The sequence below is a fragment of the Lygodium microphyllum genome, chromosome 7, assembly GCF_053477565.2.
Source record: "Lygodium microphyllum isolate KBCC chromosome 7, Lygodium_microphyllum_v1.1.10, whole genome shotgun sequence".
NCBI classification, from domain to species: domain Eukaryota; kingdom Viridiplantae; phylum Streptophyta; class Polypodiopsida; order Schizaeales; family Lygodiaceae; genus Lygodium; species Lygodium microphyllum.
Window position 1 is genome coordinate 96,803,479 of NC_141141.1, and position 25,780 is coordinate 96,829,258.

Here is a 25,780-nt window from a genome sequence, read left to right on the forward strand (position 1 = left end):
AAGCTGATCCATCCTTGGGAATTGAACTCAATTCAAACGCATGCGTACACTATTGGCATGAATTGTGTATCCTTATCGTGGGAACTGGAGCGCATCCAGACACTATTGGTATGAATGGTGTATCCTTATTGTGGGCATGAATGGTGTATCCTTATTGTGGGAAGACACTATTGGCATGAATGGTGTATCCTTATTGTGGGAACCGGAGCGCATACAGACATTATTGGCATGAAACTCGTCTTTGGGCCTAAGGAAATCGGAGCGCATCCAGACATTACTGGCATGAAACTCGTCTTTGGGCCTAAGGAAAGGTGGACCACCAGAAGTTGCAACTTGCAAGAGAATATGAAGCTGCATCGTGTTTGCTAGCAATTTGCTGCATTCTAGCTCGGAGGAGGAAAAGCAGGTGTCAGTGGACACCATGAACGTCACGCGCCACCGGCTTTACAAGCTGCGGACGGCTGAGTTTTTCTTCTGACTCTGTCAAACTCTCCAAGCATGTAGCTCTCCTTCGCTTTCATGGCCTCTCATCAAGGAAAGCGGAAGAGAGAGGACGAGCGAGGGCTCGTCCAGAACGGGAACCTGCACACATACCCTAACCCTAGCTCCTCTGAACCTGCTACTGATGGCGTGGACCTGCGCTTGCTCGAGGCTCTGGAGACTCAGGAATCGGTAGAAGTGTTGGATTTGCGAGGCTTGAAGAAGCTCGTGCTCGCATTCGAAAGAAAGCTTCGTGACAACCTCGAAGCTCGCATGAAATATGTTGATCAGCCGGACAAATTTGTTGAGTCAGAGGTTGATTTGGATGAAGAAATCAAGAAGTTGCATGCTCTGGCAGCAGCTCCGGATCTCTACCCCGAGCTTGTAAGACTTAATGCCGTGCCATCCCTTCTTGGCCTGCTAACACATGAAAACACTGACATTGCCATTGATGTCGTTAGCCTTCTCAGTGACCTGACCGATGAAGATGTTATTGGCGATACTGATGATTCTGCAGTTGTTCTTGTGGAGGCTCTTATACAAAACAATGCCCTAGAGCTTCTTGTTCAGAACCTCTCACGGCTGGAAGAGAGCGAACCCGATGAGGCCACTGCTGTCTTCAATACCCTTTCAATACTTGAAAATATGGTGGAGATACGACCGACTGTTGCAGAGATGGTCTGTGAAAGAACAAAGCTTTTGAGATGGTTATTGAACAGGATAAAAATCCGTGAATTTGACAGCAATAAATTGTATGCAAGTGAAATCCTGGCAATTTTGCTGCAAAATAGTGTGGGCAACCAACGGCGGGTAGGGCAACTTAATGGAGTAGACATAATCCTTCAGGCAGTTGCTCTCTACAAATCGAGAGACCCTAAGTCAGGTGAGGAAGAGGAAATGCTGGAGAATTTGTTTGATTGCCTTTGCAGTGTTGTGATGCCCTTGGACAACAAGGAGAGGTTTGTAAAGGCTGAGGGTGTAGAGCTCATGATAATTATAATGAAACAAAAAAGATTGGCTTATGGGTCTGCCATGAAGGCTTTGGATTTTGCGACTACCCGTTGCCCTCAAGCATGTGAGCGCTTTGTAGATGTCCTGGGGCTGAAGACACTTTTTGCGGCATTTATGGGCAAGGTATGTTTCCATGTTATTTTCTTTGGGAAGATAAAAACGTTTTCTTAGTAACATTCATATTGAATATCTTAGCCAAGTTGCACCATCTGATGTTTTATGGAAAGGTTCTGGCCAAAGGCATTCCTAATGGTTGTAAAGGATTTGTGGATAGTTTTCTTTTTTTAAGTAGAAGTCAAAATAAGGAGGGCAAGTTGAAGCTTAGTGTAATCAATTGTCTCAGTTTGGAACGGTGCACCAAAGCCCACTATGCTAATGTATATGCTCCTGATCACTTGCACTAAAATTTTTTCCATTCATGCCACACTTGACACACCCTTGTGGATGGTGAATCCAATCACTTCTGAAAATGTATGGAAAATTGATTATGACTGTCTTATACAAGAGAGTTGAAGAAAGAAGAAGTCGGTCTGAAGCTTAGTGTAATCAATTGTCTCAGTTTGGAACGGTGCACCAAAGCCCACTATGCTAGTGTATATGGTCTTGATCGCTTGCACTAAAAATGTTTCCATTCATGCGACACTCGACACACCCTTGTGGACGGTGAATCCAATCACTTCTGGAAATGTATGGAAAATTGATTATGACTGTCTTACACAAGAGAGTTGAAGAAATAAGAAGTTGGTGTGAAATCACTTATAATTCCATAGCCATAATCCTTATGCAAAATTGAAGAAGTTCTGTAAATTTTAAGGTAGGATGTTGAGCTGCCAAAACTTGCCTTCTAAATTATCATATTTTATGACATTTTTTTGGCCCGTTGACTAGCCCCAAAAGGCATCTTTGCATTAGTCTTTTTCAATGACACATGAGACTTTTTTGGCTCCAGCATGCTCAATAAAGGGACTCAATGTGTACACTACTCTTCATTCCTTGTGTCCCTAGTCATTTGGCCATAGTCGTCGTCATTACCTACCTTTACTTTTAGTTGCTGCTGCCCTGCTGTTGCACCCTGTGGCCATCACCCAGGAGGAGTTGTTGCTAGAGGAGCTCTTCTAGTTGTTTCCATCCTTGAGCACGCATCTAGCTGCTGTCACCTGCCCTTGGAGAACACTGCATTTCTATCAGCTAGCAGAAGTCTTCTCTCCAACATGCCACATGGCCCTCCTGCTGCTACACTTTCATCATTTGGTGCTGCTCCGGATCTACTGGACACTCATTTCGTAGCTGCATATCCATCATCACCATATGTCTTCATCTTGACAATAGAATAAGAAAAGGTAAGTCACCCATTGTGACTATTGGAGTTTCCACATACCATCTTGCTCTCACTCTCTTGCTTGAAGCTTCATTGTTGCTTTCTCTTTCTTCCTCTTTTGCTCCCACTCTTGCTCTATCTTTGAGAAATGGCTATCTAGCTTCAAATTTATTCCTATGCTCCTTATTATCCAATTGCAATGCCACTAATTGAGATATTTGGTCCATTATCTCTTCCAAAGACTCATTAATTGATTGTGCCATATGATTAATAGCTGGCTTCATTTGAAACTAGAATGGGTCACCTAATCAACCATTTGATCAAATTTAGACACTAATTCAAGATATTTGGGTTTCATGATTACATAAGGCTACATTTAGAGTGCCATATGGTACATGCTCTTGAGAATCCTTATGATGGTCTTGTTGAGGGTGCTCAACTATAGAGTCCCTAATTTGCTCCTATACATCCTCATTTCCCTTGCTTTTACCCCTGTTGCCTACCATTTTGTGGTGTTGTCTACTTTGGACCTATTGTCACAAAAGTGGCAATAACTTTTGATCCCAATATCCAAACATTGAATTTTCTAATTTAAATCAAAAGATGACAATGTAATCTTATCTCCCTTCCTTGAACTTGAACATTACATTTTTAGGTTCCAAATTGCTGTCAGCATTGATATCATTTACTCTATAGAAGTTGCCCATCCATAGTTTATCTCCAAGAAGGAAAATTAGGCAAGGTTTATGATCTAACTTGCCGGCAGGTGGATAGAAAATCCATGCATCTAAAATTGATGCCATATATCCAAAAAAAGCTCCATTTTAGTTGCCAATGTTAGATGAATGTGCAGCAACACAAGCAAAAAGACGAAGCTGATGTAAACATAGAGAATTGAAGAAAAGAACAAGAACACATGAACTCGGAAAACAATATCCATATACCAAAGTACAAGAGTGTGTATAAAGGCATGGGCCTTGGGCAACTAGTAGAGTGCCCCCAGTCTCCCTCTCTCTAGTAGGATGTAAAGTGCATGTATTAGATGGCAATGAGATGAAAGAGAGGGGGCCTATAAATAGGTTGAGAAAAGAAAATCATGGTCAGGTTGGCTAGCCATCAATGAGGCCTTAAATGTAGGTCAGCTAATATAGTGGCCGTATGGCCACGATATATACAACACTAACACCCTCTCTCAAATCATGGGTGACAAGTATAATAAACTATACAATGATCAAAGATCCTGCATAATAATACAAAGACGACAATCAAATATTACCATGGATACATAAGCAGTGGGTAATCAAGTCACCATGAAGGTGCTTCAAGAAGACAATGTTGATCCTTGACCATAGAGTAGAAATAGCTGAATCTCGATGCTTGTTATGAACCAGTCCACGGAAAGTGCATCATGATCATGGATTCCCCACCTTTGGCCAATGTGGGAATAGACTAAGAGCAAAGACTACTCTCTATCTCACCTTTCATCATGGACTTGAAAGGCAAACTAGCTCAACATTTGAATTTGTGAGACTTTGTGAACTGTTGGTGCCTATAGAAAGCCATCCTCAGGGTCCACCACACTTGCATGTGGATGAGGCTAGCATGCCCCACCTTTACCATCAGCTTATACTTTCTCTTTAGCATCAGAGTTGTGAGGAATGATGGCACCACTAGGGGTAGAAGAACGATTCTAGGGCCAATGTGACCTTCATTGCATGGCAAAAATATGTGTCAAAATGTGAGAATGATGAAGAGTCAGAGTCCTTGCTCTTCTTATTCTACTTTTGCTTTGTTGCCATAGCGTCGTAAGGTTCTTCAAGTCTTTGCAGAGGTGCCCCTCTTGCCATAGAAGTAGCATTGACCCTTCTTCTTTTGCGTATGACCCCTCTTTGAAGTAGCCAAAGCACCCAAAGGGGGCCTGCCAAAACGAGATGGAAACCTCGGCTGAGTGTTGTTATTGTAAGGTAGGCTCATGCTCAAGCAACATCCATGTCAAACTTCGATGTTTTAGCTCTCAAGGTGTTTGTAATACTCATACTTTGAAGGTAGTTTGTAGGGAACAATCCCTACTAGATCAGCTTTGGATAGAGTAGATTGCATGTGAATATGATCATGAATCTCATTTGGTGAATCAATTATTGAATCATATTAGTTGGATTGAATATGATATTTTGCAATTCATTGTAGAGGGTAATAGCTGTCATGGTTGATGGAGCCTAGTACGTAAGATGGAGCTTAGTCCACACATTAGATCTACTATAAAGGTGACCATTGGGATGACTGCCTGTGAGGTGCATAAGAAGTGTTAAGTATGCTCTTTCATCGATGTCATCCCAATCTAGGGAGGCACTTATGGTTAATAAGCCTAATACCAAGAGTCCCCATAGTTCAAGCTAGAAATACCAGTTCATATGAAAATTAAGAGAGGAACAACATGTCAAGTGAGTGTAGTGAATAGAGGCATGAGAACTAACACGTGCGAACCTTCCCCTTGTGTGTAAATTAGGCTGACAATTGCAGGTATGCAAATGTTGGTGACACCCTAAAAAGTGAAAATGATTGCAAAATGATGAATGCCAGCTGTTTTTTACAAATCATGATAGGGTTATGCAGTTGTCAAAACGCACGGTATCACAATGAAAAACATAGGTAAATGGGCTACCTAGCAGCTGAAATTGCCGCCTAGCTGTCAGATGAGGCACCTAGCAAAAAACAAAGTTTGCAATAGTCACGAAGAGGGATCAAACCTAAAACAACAGTTAAACATAGCAAGCAACACCAAAAGCAAGATGCCTAGGCTTTAATGAAACCAACCTTCCTTCTTGGAAAGGGTGGTAATTCCTTGATTAAGGGCTTAATTACAGCAATCAACAAATGAACATAACTAAAAATGCACAAATTACCTTAACAATCTCAGACATTGGACACCCTTTTAACCCCAAAATTGGCACCCCCTTTCGGTATTTCTTTAGCTTGATTGCTAATAGAATGATGAGTACAAGCTGAGATTTACAATCTCCTTTGTTGTTCTAAAAGTCTCTTTGCTGTAGCAACAATCAGCAATCAATTCGGGCCACTTGTCCTTTGATTTTTCACCTAAGACTTGCACGAATGGAACCGCCAACCGGCCAAATGTTACCCCAAATTACAATGAATCTGAATTTCTTGACAATTACACGAATTTTAGGTGTTGAATTCAGTATACAATGCCTTTACCAATTGGCTTGGGTCCCGAGGTGGTGGTCAAACCCTAATTTTTGTGGAAATTTAGGGTTTACAGCAGAGATTTGCTGTCCACCAATTTTGGTTGAGATTTGCTCAAAATGGTTGAGAATTGCTGAGATCTCTTGACAATGGGTTGGAGAAGGTGAGAGAAAGCCAAGATGAGAGAGAACTGATTTTCTTTGCGGGAAACCCTAAATTCTGCCTGTTGCTTGCTCTAGCCTGTATTTAATGCAGTCACCTACTGCTAGGCACCTTCAAAATGCTGTCACTTGATCAATAATGCTGTTGCCAACCCCTGGAAGGTGACTTCTTGTTGTCCCCTACATGGCTGTCTTTTGTAGCAAATTGTTGTTCTCTAATCAAAAAATGGATCAGCAGTGGTCTCTCTCTCTCTCTCTCTCTCTCTCTCCCCCCCAAGCTGTAAACTAACTAAATGGCTGAAACCCAACTCCCAAAAAAGTTTTCTAAAATCAAATAATCCTGAAAATTAATTTCAACACTCCTGACCTTGCGCAAAATTAAAATTTCCCATCCATAATTAAATGGAATAGGCCATTTGCAACATGGAGTGGTCTCTGTTAGCAGTCATGTTTGTCATGCCTTGTCATCTCCTGGCTGTGAGCCTCAGTCTGAGTCAGACGAGGACATTAGGAGCTCTGACATATCTGTCATGTGTTATGATGGGGGAGGCTAGTCACTCTCGACTGGCTGTCTTAGGATGTGCATTTCTTTTTGGCCTCTTTTAGTGGGCAGCCACTGGCTGCCCGGCCACTTTTTTGGTCACTGATGTGGGGTGCCCATTTTAGGGCATTTTTAGGGTTTGCGCCCATTTTAGGGCATTTTTAGGGTTTGTTCTTTTGCCTATTTATAGGCAGCCCCCCTCCCCACTTGATCACTTGTCTTCTTGTAGATTCCGACACTCCTCCTCCCTCGTGGTGGTGCTGCCATCATCATCAGCGTGATCTGGTGCCCTCACTGACGCTGTGGGCTGCGTGCAGGGACTAATCAGTCTCCTTCCGCCTTCCCGTTTGTATTCAGCATTCATTTCAGTTAGTGCAGATTTCTCTTCCTTATTTTTTGCTTTCTCTCTCTCTCTTCCTCGGTGTTTGTATTCCCTCTTCCGTAGCGCACTCTCACATGGTATCAGAGCCAAAGGAGAGTACACGGAGATGAGATTTACGCGGGAGAACACCCTCAATCTTTGCGTTTGCTGCTGGCCTCTTCTCCAACAGCCAAGGCGGCCCTTCCAGGAGGTCAGCAACCTTGCTTTTGCTGCAGGCGCCCCCTCCAGAGGCTGCCACGTCATCATCAACCTCTTCCTGCTTGCGTTTTCAGTCAGGGCGGCCACTCCTACAGCTGGGCGATATTCCTCCAGGCTGCGTTTTACTGATCTGGCTGTCGTTCCATCTCCAGGCAGCTCTTCTCCTGCTGGCGACCTACTCCCAGGCTGCGTTTTGGTGCTGTCGGCTTCTGTCTTGGTGCTATTCATCAGACAACCTTGCGTTTTGCAGCTCCAAGTGTCTGTAGGCCTCCAGCGCCTACGTTTTGGTGATTGGTGACCATATTGCTGGTCATTCTTCGGCATCGGCAAAGTTTTCTTTGGTGTTTGGTGTTTTGCAGATTGGAAGATGTCTCATCAGTTTACGGGCTTTGATGAATCAGATGACGAGCTTTTGTCTCGACACTCATCTGAACGGAGGCATGATTTTTATCACGAGGACCGTCAACCGGAGTCTATTCCTCTTTCCCGTCCCCCTTCTATTCATGTATCTCGGCAAGCCCCTTCCCGTGGGCCAAAGATGCAGCCTTTGGTACCCCCTGTACAAGTACCCATACTTCCTCAGTTGCCCAAAGAGGACCGGTTGGATAGCTCCAACTTTTCTCTATGGTCCTGCAAGGTGGAGTGTATCTTGGACTCCTTCGATCTTTGGGAGCTTGTTTCTGTTCATATTCCCCGGCCTAAGGTGGATCCCGTAGATGGGACATCTATGGATCGTGCAGGCTTATGGGATCGGCTCAATTCTAGAGCGAGATCTTTCCTCTTTCTGAGTTTGCAGGATTCTGTCCTTGTTCATGTTCACAGGTTGAAGACTGCAACAGACGTGTGGAGAAAGCTCGCATCTCTCTATCAACAGAAGAAGTTTGCATATAGTTGCATTGAAGGAAAAGTCTATGATTTGCATACTTACACGGACTGTTGCATCTTGAATTTACTTATTTGCATCTCTTAGGAAAAGTATTTGCATCTCTTCTAAGCAAGGATCACTCTTGTCGCAAGACAATTAGATCATTTTAGGTAGGTCATTTGTAAGGGTATAACCCTCAAGGGATTCGTAAAAGCATAACTAGTTGGAACGACGAACACTTCAAAGTGCTAGGTAGGGTTTAGTATGTTAAAAATTCTGCCTAGTATCGCACTTGGGATGCCAAGCCAAGACTTTCGATCCCAAGATCCTACCCACATTCATAGAATGTTAGGGTTAGTTAGACACCCATACGGATATCTCTCGAAAAGAAGTTGCGGATGCTCGCTATTGATGATAGTCCTTCTACGAAGGACCACATCAACAGATTACAGGATATGAGGGATGAGCTTGCATCCCTCGGTTGGACGATATCTTCTGAAGACATGGCTATGATTCTCTTGACTCAGTTGCCATCGCCTTGGTTTGATGTCTCTACACCAGCCTTCTTACTTCGAGGACCCGTGCCCAGCTTCTATGGGAGGAGCTATCCCCGCTTGTCTTGGAGCATGACGAGCGACTCAGAGAGGTCAGTGCTAGTGGATCCGACTCCACTAGAGCCTTTGTTGCAGGTTCGGGAGGATAGAAGAAGAAGAAGAAGTCAAAGGCTAAGAAGAAGGACAGTTCTTTAGGCTTTGACTCAGATTCAGAGAGACCGAAGTGCCCACACTGTGGGAAAGGGACACATCCCGAGGAGAAATGCTGGAAGAAGTAGCCTCACCTTCGTCCAGGAGCGAAGGATGGAGCTAAAACATCTGAGCCTTCTACCTCTACTCCAACAGTTACCCATGAGTCAGTGTTCCTTCATATTGTTGACTTGGAGGAGCCTTCTTCAGTGGTTGCCTCATCTTCTGAGAGGCCTTGGCTGGTTGATAGTGGAGCTTCTAGTCATATGACTCCCTGAGGTGATTTGTTGCCGGATCTATGCCCTTCTGAGGGTTCAGTCACTGTTGGTGCCATTGTTTCGGTGCTTATTTGTGGTGTTGGCACTTTGCCTTTGTTTACCGACCGACCTTCGAGCTTCTTTTCACAAGCCCTACATGTTCCGGATTTGGGCCTTCCCCTCCTCTCAGTTTATGGCCTTACGAGGCTAGGCACACGAGTGATCTTCACCGAGCATGCCGTTGTTATTGAGGATTCTTTTACAGGAGCTGTCTTATCTATAGGTTGGCAGGAGAACGGGCTTTACAGGCTCCATTCCCCTTCTTTGATGCAAGGTCCTCCGCGGCAGTCTATTGCTATACCCGTTCCCGCTTGTGCACCTTCTATTCCACAGGTTCCTTCCCATCCCCCACCTTCTCCTCCGGTGGTTCCCTCGTACCCCCCATCCCTTTTAGCGGGGGACAATCTCGGTGATGCGGTTGTGGATTCCCTGGCCCCTAGTGTTTTAGAGGAGGATTTCTAGGCTCATGAGGAGCTCCTTCAGCGGTAGTCTACATCGACGGACTTCATCGACATTGGCATTCCTCTTGCCACCCCAGGATCTATTTTTTCTTCGGCCTTCAACCATATCCAGGATCTGAGAGGGGGGTGTTAGCAGTCATGTTTGTCATGCCTTGTCATCTCCTGGCTGTGAGCCTGAGTCTGAGTCAGACGAGGACATCGGCCACTTTTTTGGTCACTGATGTGGGGCGCCCATTTTAGGGCATTTTTAGGGTTTGCGCCCATTTTAGGGCATTTTTAGGGTTTGTTCTTTTGCCTATTTATAGGCAGCCCCCTCCCCACTTGATCACTTGTCTTCTTGCAGATTCCGACACTCCTTCTCCCTCGTGGTGGTGCTGCCATCATCATCAACGTGATCTGGTGCCCTCACTGACGCTGTGGGCTGCGTGCAGGGACTGATCAGTCTCCTTCCGCCTTCCCGTTTGTATCCAGCATTCATTTCAGTCAGTGCAGATTTCTCTTCCTTATTTTTCTGCTTTCTCTCTCTCTCTCTCTCCCTCCGTGTTCGTATTCCCTCTTCCGCAGTGGACTCTCACAGTCTTGAACCTCTGTTGACCCTTAGATTGGCATTAATTAATTAATTAATGCTAGTCCATATTGTCTCTGCTGACACTTATTGCCCAAATAGATGTCCTAGGGTTGCTTCGAGTCTTCCTTTCTCTAGTAGGATCCAGTGTGCATCCATTCGATGATAATGAGATGGAGGAGAGGTGGCCTATATATAGGTTGAGGTACAAGAAAATAAGGATCAGGTTGGCCAGCTCTTAATCATGTTGTAAATGTAGGTTGGCTAGGCTTAATTATGTTGCCTTCACAGAAATGCAATGCACTCAAATACAATGTTTGTGCAATCATGATGTGTACAATGCTAAGAGCTAGTTGCCCAATGAAATCATTTATTGCAATGATTGGTGAAACCAGCCTTCCTTATCGGATAATAGGGTGGTACATAACTTGATTTAGCACTAATTGCAACAAGCATAAAATTCACATAAACTGAAAATACACACTCCACTAATTTAATCTTAGACATTGGACACCTTGTTCCAAATTTGATATTGGTTGGCTGGCCTCTTTGAATCTCAGTGAAATTTTTCGATTTTGGTAGCTGGAATTCAAGTCCTAGGCCCTCAATTTTGAGCAGGTATCTTGAGGCGGTTGTCGTGACCCTAATTTTTGTTGTAAATTAGGATTTACAGCAGAGATTGACTGAAATCTCTTTCTCTAATGGCTCAAACTGCTGGAAAATGCTGAGATAACTTGAGAGATGAATGGGGGATGAGAGAGAATGCTGTAGAGAGAGAAATTTTAGAGTTTCATCCTGAGAAACGCTGAATAGCTATTGTTGCCCTACTCTAACAGTCATGGAAGCTGTCATGTATGGCTTAGGACCACCAAAAAAACTGTTGCCTCTTTCTATATGCTGTCATATGCATCAAAAGGGTCGTGGATTGTTGTTACCTGCTCTTGGAGAGCTCCAAACTGCTGTTCACATGTTGTAGGACTGATATTTGGTGTTTTCAAATCACATCAGTAGTCTCTCCTTGCTCTCTACCAAGCTCCTTCTCTCTCACAATGGCTAGAATCTTCCACCAGCCCCTAAAAACATTTCTCCTACTTGCATGGGCAAGTTTTGCCAAGTGGCAGCCTTCTAATCCCATTTTTCAGTATAATCTAGGCTCTAGCTTATTAAATTAATTTTCAAAATGTTAATTATAAAAGATTAATTTATTAATTATTCTAGTGCTCAAAAAATTAATTTCACCAGCGAATAATTAAATGGGCTAGGCCTATTTATCTTTCAAGTATCATTGAGCAGTTATTGACCCTTAGACTGGCATTAATTACTTAATTAATGCCGAGTCTTTAATGTTACCACTAATATTAGTGGCCAATAGATTGGTCTAGGCCGAAATCCAACCTTGGGTATCAGCTAGTACCTGTCGGACATAACTTATTACAAATTTTGCCTTTGATACCCATTGCATTCTTAGGGTCCTTAGCTTGTTACCACAAAACAATTGCCATGTGTATCACATGTGCTAAAGGCTCTTAAGTGGTCATATGAAGCATGTTTACTAGACCAAATCTCTTTAGGAATGTGACTTTTAAGTGCACGGTATGGAGATCGGTTGTAGATATGCATCGTGGTTTTAAGTGCCTCTCCCCAAAACAATTGCAGGAGATTAGCTGTGGACATCATGCATCGAATCTTCTCACACAATGTGTGATTCATTCGCTTAACCACACCATTAGATGATGGATTATAAGGAGTGGTAAGCTCCCTTTCAATCCCATTTGTATCATAAAATTAATTGAATTCTTTAGATACATACTTTGCCCCATTGTCTGTTCTTATACATTTTAATTTTAAACCCTTTTGAGTACTAACAAATGCTTAAAACCTTTTAAAAGCATCCAATGCCTCACTTTTCTACTTAAGCAAGTAAACCCATAGCTTTCTAGAATGGTCATGAATAAAAGAGAAAATAACGGAAACCACTATGAGTTTTTATTGGTATGGTGCTGTCAGAGTGCAGCGGTGCGGAAGCGTAGGACTGAGAAAGAGAGAACGCAGAGAGAGGAGAGAGAAAGAGACAGTGGAAGATGAAGATCTGCTGTATAAAGTGTGCTGAATACAAAGATATGCAGATATATACACGGGCGCAGTGCGCTGGACTGGGTGTCTCCACCTCGACGATGCAACCTGCTGTTCACCTTGAAGTCCGCTGCAGTCTGCACTGTCTCCTGTCTGAAATCTGCGAACAGAGACAGAATCTGCTCGTGTCACCGGTCTGTAATCTGTGAGCAGAGAAGTGTAGGAGACTGCTGGAGAAGTCGGCTATTTATAGCCAGAAAACTGGGCGAAAATAGGGCGCCAGAAAACAGCCTGTTGGCTGCATTAAATTCGGACTGCCACGTGGCAGTCCGACTGTGCAGTCCGACTGCACACTGCTTGTCCGACTGCATTGGCTGTGATCTCTACCGACTGCACTGGCTGTGATCTCTAACACCCCCTCTCAGAGCCTGGGCAGGGAGAAGCCTGAGGTATCTGGAATGTCTCCGAAGTAGAGCCTGGGGAAGTGCCTTCGTAAACAAATCCGCAAGATTGTCCTCCGTCTTGCAGTACTCCACAGTGATGGTCTCATCCACAAGCTTTTCTCTAATGAAGTGGTACTGGATCTCGATGTGCTTTGTCCGGGCATGAAAAACAGGGTTCCGTGCCAAGGCAATGCAACTCTCATCGTCACATTGCAGCAAAGTACGACGAGTCTGGGGGCACCCAAGCTCCTCCAATAATCTCTGAAGCCACACAACCTCACATGTGGTGGAAGAGGCGGCCCGATACTTCGCCTCAGTAGACGAAAGGGCTACCGTGGGCTGCTTCTTGCTACTCCATGAGATAACACCTGCACCCAAGGTAAAACAGTAACCTGTAGTAGACCGCCTGTGGTCCACATCACTGGCCCAATCCGAGTCGCTCCAACCTGCAAGTACAAGATCTGAACCATCTATTCCTGCGGGATAATGAATCCCTAAATCAGACGTCCCCCTCAAATACCGAAGTATCCTCTGAGCAGCCTGCCAATGCATCGTCTTAGGTTCACTCATGAACCCTGCCAAGAGCCCAACAGCAAAACAAAGATCAACCCGAGTGTTGAGAAGCCAAATCAAGGACCCAATCAATTGACGATAGCGGGAAGCATCCGCCATAGGAGAAGCTGAATGGGAAGTGGCCTTCCAGTTCGGATCCATAGGAGTAGAAAGGGTCCGACAATCCTCCATCGCAAAAGACACCAAGAGCTCCTGTACATATCTCTGTTGAGAGATGAAGATCCCCCTCTGAGACTGATAAATCTCATGGCCCAAAAAGAAATGGAGTAGACCCAAGTCCGTCATCTCGAATGTCCGATGTAAAGCTGACTTCGTCTCTTGGACCTGCTGTGCATGATCACCTGTGACAATCAAATCATCAACATACAACACAAAAAGCACACAACCATCTTGGGAAGTGTGAACATAAAGCTGCGGATCGGCCTTGGAACGCCGATATCCCAACTGAGACTGGAGGAACGAATCAATCTTCTCGTTCCATGCACGCGGAGCCTGCTTGAGGCCATACAAGGCCTTCTTCAACCTGTAGACTTTCCCATCTGAAGAGCCAATGCCAGGAGGCTGCTCAACATAGATCTCCTCCTTCAAATCACCATTGAGAAAGGCCGACTTCACATCCAACTGGTAAACAGGCCATCTCCTATGGCCAGCCAAGGCAAGAACAGCTCTAATGGTCGCCATACGAGCTGTGGGGGCAAAATTATCATGACAGTCAATCCCTGGGCGCTGTGCAAAACCTTTAGCAACAAGGCGAGCCTTGTGCTTATCCAAAGAACCATCTCTAAGGTATTTGGTCTTGAAGACCCACTTGATGCCAATCACCTTCTTATTCGGGGGGCGGGGCAGGAGTGACCAAGTGCCATTCCTCTCAATAGCCTCCAACTCGGCTTCCATAGCTTTCTTCCATGGTGCGGACTGCAAAGCCTCCTTCACGGAGGTGGGCTCTCGATCCTGCATAACACGGGTCATCAAACAATAGTTAGAGCAAACAAGCTCTGTAGAATGTGCCTGGTGCCGCCGTGATCGCCGCGGACCATCTTGCGGTCCCCACGCCTCAGGAACCCCCTCGATCCCTGAATCACGGAGTGTGTCACGGGCCCAGCGAGGAGGAGGCCGAACCTCCCCTCGTCTCTCTCCATCAGCGGAAGACTCTGGAATATCCACCGGTGGTAACTCCACAGGGGTGTCCGGTGGAACAGTAGACTCTGTGTCAGAAACAGAATCATAATCAAAAGACACGGGCTCCAGTGGAATTGTAGCAGGAGCCCAACTCTCCCCAGGATCTCCAAGAACGGGATGCTCCTCACCTGTTGATATGGCCGGAATCTCCACAAACCGCACATCGCGGCTAGTGTACACATCCCGCTTGACGGGATCATACAATCGATAGCCTTGGGACTGGGAGCTGTAGCCAACAAATACCTGTCTTCGGGAAGCTGCTTCAAATTTATCACGGTGAGCCTTGGGAATGTGAACATAGGCATCACACCCAAAGACCTTAAAGTAAGAAACATCTGGCTTAGTCCCAAAGTAAGCCTCAAACGGGGTCATCCCTTCAACGGCCGAAGTGGGGGATCGATTAAGGATGTGGACTGCAGTAGCCACAACCTCGGCCCACAGAACCTGAGGGATCTGTCGGTGCTCCATCATGGTGCGCGCCATCTCGATCACATTGCGGTTTTTCCGTTCAAGAATGCCATTTTCTTGAGGAGTTTTGATATTGGCAAACTCTTGGTGAATACCTTTATCTGCACAAAACCGAGCAAACTCATTAGAAACAAATTCACCACCCTTATCGGATCGCAAGGTCTTCAACTTCCGGCCCGATCGGTTCTCCTCAAAGAGAAGCCAATCCTTGAAGTGGGAGAAAGCTTCTGACTTCAATGCCAAGAAATAGGCCCATGTCATCCTGCTGCAGTCATCTACGATCAGCATGAAGTACGAGCTTCCACGTAAGGACTCATTCCTCATAGGGCCACATAGATCGGTAGATACAAGCTCCATCGGTAAAGTAGACCGCCGCGAAGCTGTGTGGGGAATGGCATCTCTATGCTGCTTCCCCCGAATGCAGGAGACACATGGCTGCTGGCTCACCACTATATCTGGCAACCCTCGAACAAGCTGTCCACGTGACGCACTCCGAAGATAATCATAGTTGAGGTGACCAAACCGAGCATGCCATAACTCTGACTGTGACTGTGAGGTAAGAAGAAGAGTAGAGAGGGCGGTGGAAGACTTCAATTTATAAATGCTGTTCTCCTCATATCCGGATGAGAGAACCTTCCTCGACCCACGATCAAGGACTCGCACTATAGTACTGTCAAACTCCACCAAAAGGCCAAGGGAGCAAATCTTATGAACTGACAGGAGATGGTACCCTAAGCCTGGTACATGCAAAACCTCTGAGGTATGGGTACCACCTCGTCCATCTGGAATAAGCTGCATCTTACCCCGTCTTGCAATAGAGACTGAAGAGCTATCTCCAATAAGAATCTGCCCACGCGAAAGTCGCAACTGGGCAACACCATCTGATGGAGTCATGTGCCAAGAGGCATCACTATCAAAGATCCACTCTCGAGCCTGGGGAGCCGTCATCGCAGCATCAGAAGCATTCGGTGAAGAGTCCTCTATGACAGCTAGATGAAGAAATGCAGCTGATGAGGGTGCAGCCACCGCTTCAGAATCCTTTGTGTCCTTCTTGTTGGTGTCCTTCTTGTCTTTGTTAGGGCAATCCTTCTTCCAATGGCCAGTCTTTCCACAAATGTGACATGTGGATTCTTTGTCCTTGTCCTTCTTTCACTTGTTATCCCCCTTCTTCTTCTTTTGGTCCTTCCCCTTCTTCTGAGAGGCTTGACCTGTCAGCGCCTCCGACTTGGAAGCATTCTGTCCCTTTAGCTGTTCCTCTTGGTCCAAAACCATAGGAACCAACTCTTTCCACCGAAGAGTAGACTCTCGCCCCGAAGCAATAAGGGCAGAGTAGAATGTACCGAATCGTGGCGGCAAGTGGGACAATAGTGTGATCGCCATGTCTTCGGAGGAAATCGGCTTTCTCGCATTCTGAACCTGCATCTGAAGCTGCCTTAGCTTGTTGATGTGCTCCCGCAGCGAAGAAGACTTGTTTACGGACAAGGTCCGCATCTGTACCTCCAAAGAAACCCGGTTCATAAGGGTCATCCGATTGTACATCTGATCAAGCTCTAGCCATATCTCTCGAGCCACCGTCAAGTGCTCGATGTGAGCAATCACGGCTGTAGTACAAGATAGAAAAAGAAAGGAACGAATCCTGGCATTCAGTTTGTCCCAATGAGACTGAGCCTTGGCCAACTCCGCACGAGCATCGGAAGAGAGTCTGGACTCGTCTCTTACCGAGGGCCGGTCGATCTCCTCCTGTACAAGCTCTGCCAAATCATAGGACTCAAGGATGGCCAACATCATGACGCGCCAAATGCGGTAGTTGTCGCCGTCGAGCTTCTGATCTGTAGGAAGAGCCGGTAAGACAGGCACCTTCCGGTCCATAATCGACTGGAACTCCAAGTCAATCTCTGTAGACATCTTCACCTGTAATGCCTTCACAAACGCAAAAGCAACCCCCTCTGACTGTGAAAACTCAATCTGCTAAGGCTCTTCCGCATCCTGAACCTTCTTCACCCACCGGAGGCGATGAAAAAGCAAAACCTGCACTTGTAGGCTGAAAACTCAAACTTCCTCCGCGTCAAACAGCAGTAAACAGCAGCAAATCCACCACGTGGACTCCTTTCTTGCGTGCCCTTGCTCGCTTCAGCCTTGTTCCAAGGCGCAGCCCTCCTGTCGGCCCTCAAACGCTGAAAACGCAAATTTGTGTCGCGATAGAAAACTCCTCTTCAGGTTGGTTCTGCGCTCAGTCAGCTCTCTAACACTGCTCTGATACCATGTCAGAGTGCAGCGGTGCGGAAGCGTAGGACTGAGAAAGAGAGAACGCAGAGAGAGAAGAGAGAGAGAGAGACAGTGGAAGATGAAGATCTGCTGTATAAAGTATGCTGAATACAAAGATATGCAGATATATACACGGGCGTAGTGCGCTGGACTGCGTGTTTCCACCTCGACGATGCAACCTGTTGTTCACCTCGAAGTCCGCTGTAGTCTGCACTGTCTCCTGTCTGAAATCTGCGAACAGAGACGGAATCTGCGCGTGTCACTGGTCTGTAATCTGCGAGTAGAGAAGTGTAGGAGACTGCTGGAGAAGTTGGCTATTTATAGCCAGAAAACTGGGCGAAAATAGGGCGCCAGAAAATAGCCTGACGGCTGCATTAAATGCAGCCGACTGCCTGCACAGGTTGGACTGCCACGTGGCAGTCCGACTGCACACTGCCTGTCCGACTGCACAGGCTATGATCTCTACCGACTGCACACTGCCTGTCCGGCTGCACTGGCTGTGATCTCTAACAGGTGCATACATCAGAGTGGACTAAATCCAAGATACATGCCTTTCTAGAGGCTCCATGAGAGTATGGACTCTTTACATGTTTACTTAGAACACAGTCATCACAAAAGTCAAAGCTTTGAGTTTTTCACATTAACTCTTCCAAGTGAAGAAAGTGCTTGCAAACCCTTTTGGCTCATGTGCTTAAAACGCTTGTGCCATAACTCCATGTGTGACTGCATTTTAACAATTGCAACAAACTTTTTAGGAAGTGCCTTGCAGTAGAGATAATAGTCTCTTCTTTTTACCACCTCTAGTGACTAGTATAGACCCTTTCTGTATCTTCCATATTCCACCACCCAAAAGTAGTGAAGTAACCTTTGCTGTTTAGCTACCCAACTAGAAGCAACCTCTTCTTGATGCTAGGTACATACCTAACATCACGAAGGATCAAGTCCTGACCATTTTCAAGGGCCAGGTGTATGGTGCCCATTCCTTCAATATCACATGCATGATTGTTGCCAAGCTAGACTTTTCCAAGGTTATCTTCAGCATAAGAAGGAAAACACTCCAAAGATGGAGTTACATGAAATGAATCACCGCTGTTAACAATCCACAATTTAGGTTGATCCACTGTTTTGCCCACTTGCCTTGCGTTTAATCTCTTCATTGATAATAAAACCATGCACACCATCAAATGTCAAGTTGGGGTTATTGCTCAATGACACAACCAATGCTTCCCATGAATCGGGCAAGGTCATGAGCAAGAAGATAGCCTTTAATTTAGGATCAAAAGTTGGCAAGCTTGCATTTTGTAATTGACTCAATATACAAGTGAAAGCATTCAAATGCTCTGAGGCAGGCTTAGACTCATCAAGCTTCAAGTTGACCAACTTTCGCATGTGATGTACCTGATTGACAAGAGTTGTATTCTCATAAGTAGCCTTGAGTTTCTCCCAAACTGTGTAGGCAGTATCAAGCCCCTTTACATCAACCAAGATATCATCTGTGATTGCCATTTTAATGTAAGTAATGGCCTTTTTTTTTCATTTTAGCCCAATCCTCATTTGACAAAGCAATAGGCTTACGTTCTACTAAAGCATCATCACAATCCTTTAGGAACAATATACCCTGCATACGATCTTTCCAAAGATCAAAACCAGTGCCATCAAATTTACGAATCTCAAAGAGATTCTGTGTCAGATGTAGATTCATTGCCAGCCATCTTCAGCAATAAACAACCGCAATAAGGGCTGAATGCTTTCAGTCAATAGCAAGGTTGCTGAATGTAACAACAAGTACACTCTCTTGTACTTCCAAGGTGTCCAAGAAGCAAATGTTTAGCTGCAATTTCAGTCTCAAGTATTGATTACAGCATATACACGAATCAAATCTGATACATTTGCATTAATGACAGCTCCCACTTCAGTAATACATCACCATAATGCCCAAATGCAATGACCCAAATGCTGTATTTACCACTGTTTCACTGCATAGTGAGTATTTAGCAATAAATATACCAAGAGAAGCTGCCCTTTTACAACATTTGAAGCATCCAAAGCTCAAAATTCTCCCACTCAGCAGTGAATCTGCTGCAAATTTCACTGTCCAGGCTCAAATCAACTCAAAAACACATCGCCAATGTGAAAAGACCGAAAATTTTTACAGTAAAACTGTCCCAATTGCATCAATTCATGTTACCGAGCATCAAATGTGGGCAAATGTTGGAGAAATTTTACAAATTCTGCAAACACCCCAATTTCGAAATCCAAGAGTGCACAAATTCCAAAGGAATTGGCTCAACCAAGCAAAAGTTTCACTTGCATCAGAAAATCCTCAAAATTTCTGAGACCTGTGCACTCAATGTTTGCAATTTATGGGTCTAGAGTCATTGAAGTGTGTGACATGCACCAATTCAGGAAAAGCCCCAAATTTCTAGTGGCAAATTTGCACAGATTTATGATCTGTGCTTATGTGTGAGAACGCAGGGAAGAGAAGGAATAAAAACTGAAAATTTCAGACTTATTAAAGAGGGCCGTTGACCTGCTCATCAGGCTCCCGTCAGCCTGTTTGTCAATCAAACACGTGTGACCAATACAAAGCTAGCACCCTATTGTTTTGGTGCTGGGGAACTGTAGGTGTTTGGCAGGCATGGTTGGGCAGTGGGCATGCAGAGATGAGGAGCACAACAAGCAGGAGCAGGGCTGGGGGTTGGGCAGTTGGATGTGCGAGGAGGGAAGCAATGATTGGAAGGGGGGGCGGGGGGTGGTAATGGAGATAGGCAAAAGGTGGTACGATCCAGGAGGGAACGGTGGGTCAGGTTAGTAGCTACATTTGCAGTTGGAGAATGGTTTCTCAGAAAATTATATCTCTGTTTTCTTAAAGACAGATGTGAATAGCTTTTTTTTGTATCTCAAGTCCATGTACTGCTGTTTCTCAAAAAAAAAAAAGTTCTTGTACGGCTGGTCTTGCAGATTCCTGTGAAGGCAAAGCAAGGGAGCAATAATGCCAAAGAGGAAGTAGAAGAGCATGTCATCTCTATCATAGCCTCACTTTTTGGTATAGTTATCTTCAAAACTAGTAAGCACATTCAAAGCCCCAGTTTTGATCCGTTGTTTATTTAGTTAGATTGTGTTTTCTTTTAGGTGGCGTTACTCGAGGCTCAAGAAGGGAGCGTGTGCTGGGAAAATTCACTGAAAATGAGTTTGAGAAAATCGATCGTCTAATGGAATTATACATGAAGTATGGACTGGCAAGATACTGGGTTCTGTGAAGTTTCAAGACATTATATTTCAAACTGTTTATGGTTATTGACCCTACAGTTGTGTTATTTATTGATACTTTATTATACATATAGGTATTCCGATCGGGTTAAGGTTGAAAGCAAGCGATTGGAAGCTTTGGAAATTGATGATGTTCAGGTTAGTTGGTAATCTTGAAATAAACCTAAATGTGTTAGTTTTTCACATCCACATGAGAGCTTTTTGTCTTTAGAAAGTGTGGATGACAATGTACTGTAAGCCTTGTCTGCTTTTTGCATCTACACTTCTTAGTTTTCATTTAGTTGATTCCTAAAAATACCTTATACCAGATGGATGAGGAAGACAGATACTTGGCAAGGATGGAAGCAGGGCTTTTTACGCTACAGGTTGGCATTTATGTGGCTAAACATTTTAATACATGCATCGGTGATGAATTCCCTTCTACTTTGAACTAATGCAAGCCTGCCACCTACATGCAGCTTTTGGCAGTAATTATGGCTCACATATGGGCTTCAGAGTAAGTATATGCTTTTCTCAAAAATGAATCAAATCAAATGCATGCTATATGCAATCAAGCAGGTGCCTTACTGCTATATGGCTGATATAACCTTGTTATGTAGGAATCAGGGTGTAAGGGACCGCATAGACCTCCTTTTGAAACAACAGCGGCTTTCAAGGAAAGATGTGGTTGCTGTACTTCAGGTATGCTAATCCGAAACATTATTCTTTATGAAATGATTTGATAAGTGCATCTTGGGGCTGATATTCAGTCATGCAGAATATTCTTACTCTTTCTGCATCCTGGGGGATATATTCACTTGCTCAAATAAAATAGTGACTTGGTGTATTGATCAAATGCAAGAGCTGCAGACCTCATACAGTTTGTTAGACTTTGTCCATTTAATGACTTTAGGAGATGAGCTATTGTCTTCAAGATGTATAGTTTACATGTAAAACTGAAAAGAGGTACAGACCTTGTTGGCCAAGTTTGGAACAAAATATTTGCCAAGAAAGGGCGTATTGATCATAGAGGAGGAGACATAGATGATGTGTGGGGCTTTGGCTCATAAATCTTATGAATCAGGCAATGGATGAACAGTTTGTAAGATGGGTGCAAATAGTTGTCCTTATAATTTTAAATGTGAGGGTGCAATCATGGTGAGAGAGAGAATACAAATGAAAGCTGAGAAAAAAGCTTGAGACTCTCATGCTCTCACAAAGATATTAAACACCAAGTGATTGATTGGATGAATTAGACAAGCCAATGTATAGCCTTGGTTTTGGCCCAATGGTAATGTCAAGGAAGAATTTGTGCTTGTGTGTTTTTCCTCAATTATGTGGTGAAAATTGGAAGGCGCAACATGAGAGCTGAAAGAGCCGGTGTGAGCTACAAATGGAATATGCATTAGATGAGATGAAGTAGAAGAGACACCGGTGATTCAATTTGGTACATGGACCAGGATACCAGCTAAATGTGAGCAGATACTAACCCTGTCACTGAAGTACAAGGGCTTCTGAGCCAAAAAAGAGACCAGCACACTCCAATGTAGAAAAATACCTCTGCTTTGAGTGTGCATTACAGCTCCGAGGAAGTGACAACGTGTGAAAAGTCGTGGTGGTGTGTAGCTCCATTGTCCAATGTCCAGCCTTTGTGGGAGCCATGCTGATTTGTATTTTGAAGACATACCTTGGTACCAAAATCTTTCTACAGAAGAAGCCAAGAACCTGTAGTCATATCCCATCGGTTGGAGAAGTTTGAATTGGCAGGACATGTAATCTTGCATGCCTCAAATAAGGAATTTACAGAAGGGGGCCTTAGGTTGGTTACACACCAAATGGTGGATGCCCAGTTTGCAAGTGTTAACCAATCAAAGTATTTCTTTAGGGGTTGGGCATCTGCAGTTCTTTACACATGGGATAGGACTTGATTTCTTGTTTACCTGCTAAATAGGTGAACTCCCTGCCCACTTTTGGATGGGGAGTCTACCACATCCAGTTTGTAAAGTGATAGACAAGGGTGCAGTTTTTACATTTGCAGCCAAATTTAAAAAAAGAAAAACATATTAATTTTCACTTTTTTGCAACATGTGTCCTTTTGGTCTGTAAAGGATTTGTGCCTTGTCTGCACCCAGTTTAAAAAATTGCATGCCCACACTCTGGGCCTGGGTTGGGCCTCCTGTCATTTGGTGTGTAACCAACCTAATGACTTCAATACAAGGAGTCCCCTTCAAGTTCCCTTTTGCTTGTAGTTATCTTCTCCAAAAATTAATAGTGCCACTTCTTTTAAAGTCGTGGCATCTTTGTTTTTCGTAATCTGCTGTGCGTATCTTCTTGGCTTTGCTAGAGTGAAATTGTGTTGCGTGTGCGGAAGTTTGTACTGTTATTGTGCAGATGTAGACAATCACATCACATGCTACTGAAACATGCATCATGGGTTCCTCTATATCTTTGCAGAAGAGGATCACCTTAACCGTTGTCATTATGCTTCTATATGCAGGAGTATCATGACAATATTGGAGATCTAGATGGCCCTGAGGAGAGGGAGAAAGTTCGAAGCAGGCTTCAGAAATTCATTAGCTCTATGTAAACTAGCATCTAACCCATTTCAGGAAAGAGGGTTGTAGGATGTTTTCAATTGGCGAAACTACATTCTTATACAAGGGAGAACTAATAGTGAGCGGTTGTAAGAAAGTTTCACATATGTCAGTGGAAGGCATCAATTCTTTGCTTGTGCAATTGAGAGTCTTTTTACCCAATTCTCTTTGTGCTACTGAAAAGTCTTGTGTGGTTTTAACTATAAAATCTGTTGTGGCAAATGAGTTAGGAAACTGCCTTATCTTTCTCATCTTTGGGAGAGGTCTTTAGTGTCCTCTCAATAGAATTAAGATTTACTCTTGAGCAGGTACCATCCTAGGCTTTACTCTTGAGCATCTGTGTAGATTGTGAATGACCTATACTCGTCAGAAGCTCACCTCCACAGCTACAGACACAGGTCACTTTTCAGAGATTCCACTTTTGGCGATAGGATTCTCTCTATATAGATCCCCAGGCTATTTTATGCTACAGTGAATTGTATCACCGTTCTTCCTTCTGTTGGCTGTATTTCCTTTTTTGTCTTACTACCAACAATTATGGTTCTAGATATAATCTTCTGATATTCTCACAAGTTTTGTGGTTTTGGAATATATAGTATGTCTTTCATTCTTTCTCAAGTTAGGAGTTATAATTTTGGATACTGATGTCTTCATTTGATTTATCACCTTGCCCAGCAATAGTGTGCATGCTAATGCATGTGGGTGGGTGGGTGTATCTGTGTACACACCCTGTATATAACATGTGTATGCATAAATAGAAATAAATTTGTATGCAGAGATTCTGTATGTGTGTCTGCATACATGTATACATGTGTTTATAGCATATCTGATGCTTGAGAGTGTGTTCATTTGGAGTCAAGCTATACAACATACATTGTTACTTTACAGACATATAAATCCTTGCATAGTAAGCCTTCCAGAATGATACGAGTGCGTGATGTTCTCCCACTATAGAGGTCAAGTAGCAATATATAAATCATATGCCACCATAACAGGCATTACTTCTTGCAATTCCAGGTGTGTACATTTCCATGCATGTACGTGCTGTAAAGATGGTATAACCAACCAAACATCGCCATAGCAAATAACATTGCTTTGAAGCTATCTTGTAGTTTCAAAGCCATGGGACCTTTGTGGCAACATCTCAGTGTCTTTGATCAGTGCCATAATACATTCACATTTCCATAATACATGACTTAAGTGCTATATATTAATACAACTAAAGTTGGTAGAAATCTAATTGCAAGGGTCTACATGTGTTTGCCTAATAATAAACCCCTATCCTTCAATGCAAGGGTCTACATTCGTTTGTCTATTTGCAAACCCCAATTCTTCATCGTCTTAGGATTTTGCAAGAACATTACAATGATCTATGGTGATGTTCTAGTATGATTGTGCCTTTGTTGTAGTTGCTAGTCCATTTTATCTAATACATTTGTACACTATGTCAATGCCTTTCTAATGAAGGAGTATTTTTAATGTGGCTCCAAAATGATAAAAGGATTCTAAAACAATCTACATGTCCAAGTTGCATATGGCAACTATTCTCATCTATTTGGGGTGAATCGAAAGCTCTTCATAGTCCAAGTCCATAATTATTGAGTGGAGAAACATTGGTGACTTTCTTTTTTGGAATTTCTTTTGATTTGTACTCAATGCAGCCCCCAAAAGCAGTAATGAACAAGTAGAGCTTGCATTTTCAAAATTTTCAAGTAGCTTGCATTATTATACATTTCTTCGCAGCCAATTAGGTAAAGCCCTTAGACATAAATGATAATGAAATAATGTATTAATCCTTGCATGTTTGCATGTATGAGCAAGATGGAATGCCAAGGAACTAATATTTGGTCTATGCATCTTTCTTACTTTTAAATACACTTGGCTAGTTATAGTCTATTAGTTAGGAATCGATTGTTGGAGAATTGGAATTAGATTAGAAAGAGATTAGAGTATATTTAGAGATTGTGGTAAAATAGGAGAATCAAGTACCAAAAAGATATGAAAAAAACCCATTTAAATTTTGACTTATTAATCTTGTGCAAGTAAGATGTGCTTAGCATATCATTGATCTCTTGCTTGCGTACAGTGGAATGATAGAGCTTTGTAGATGAGAGTATCTAGAAGTTGACAAAGTAGTATAGGGGTACATAGGCAACGTGATTTCATACACCATTAGGGTTGCTACTCATCGCACTACACTTGTATAATACCCTTCACTTTACATTGCTTGAGTGCCTTATCCATGGATCATATCATTGTGGACAATGCCACCCTCTTTATACCACCATTTTATGTGACATGCTCCTAAATATAGCTTCCTTGTTTGACAACAAAACCTTCTCTTAAACTATGTGAACCTTCTCTTCTCATGACTCTTTCTTTCATCATCTTAACCCTCCCTCTCATTGGCACCCCTTCCTATTGATCATTGTCCTTATCACACTCATTATGATGTCTCTCTCACCATAACCACTTTATCCTTTTTCATTGAAAAGACTTCATTTTTTACTCAACTTCATTTCTCAAATGCACGGGTTTGGAAGGTTGGAAGAGATTTCTTTACCTAATCTCAACTCTTTGCCAAATTAGTAAACTCCAAATGCTTAAACTATCAAAGGCTTCAAGTTGAATATCGTTAAAGATATTCAAAACTCTGAAGATTGGAAGAATATAAATGAGAGTCACCTTAT

General features: G+C 43.5%; 1 protein-coding gene across 1 annotated transcript; it reads left to right on the forward strand.

The window, feature by feature from the left end:
* The first annotated feature begins 277 nt into the window (after positions 1-277).
* Positions 278-23,252, forward strand: LOC148033729 (ARM repeat superfamily protein). Its single transcript, XM_087681709.1, has 8 exons — positions 278-1,614; positions 20,209-20,293; positions 20,380-20,476; positions 20,592-20,655; positions 20,826-20,882; positions 20,976-21,013; positions 21,117-21,198; positions 22,994-23,252. Exons 1-8 carry the CDS (start codon positions 520-522, stop codon positions 23,081-23,083), a joined length of 1,608 nt encoding a protein of 535 aa, XP_087537835.1. The 5' UTR covers positions 278-519; the 3' UTR covers positions 23,084-23,252.
* Positions 23,253-25,780: the final 2,528 nt, after the last annotated feature.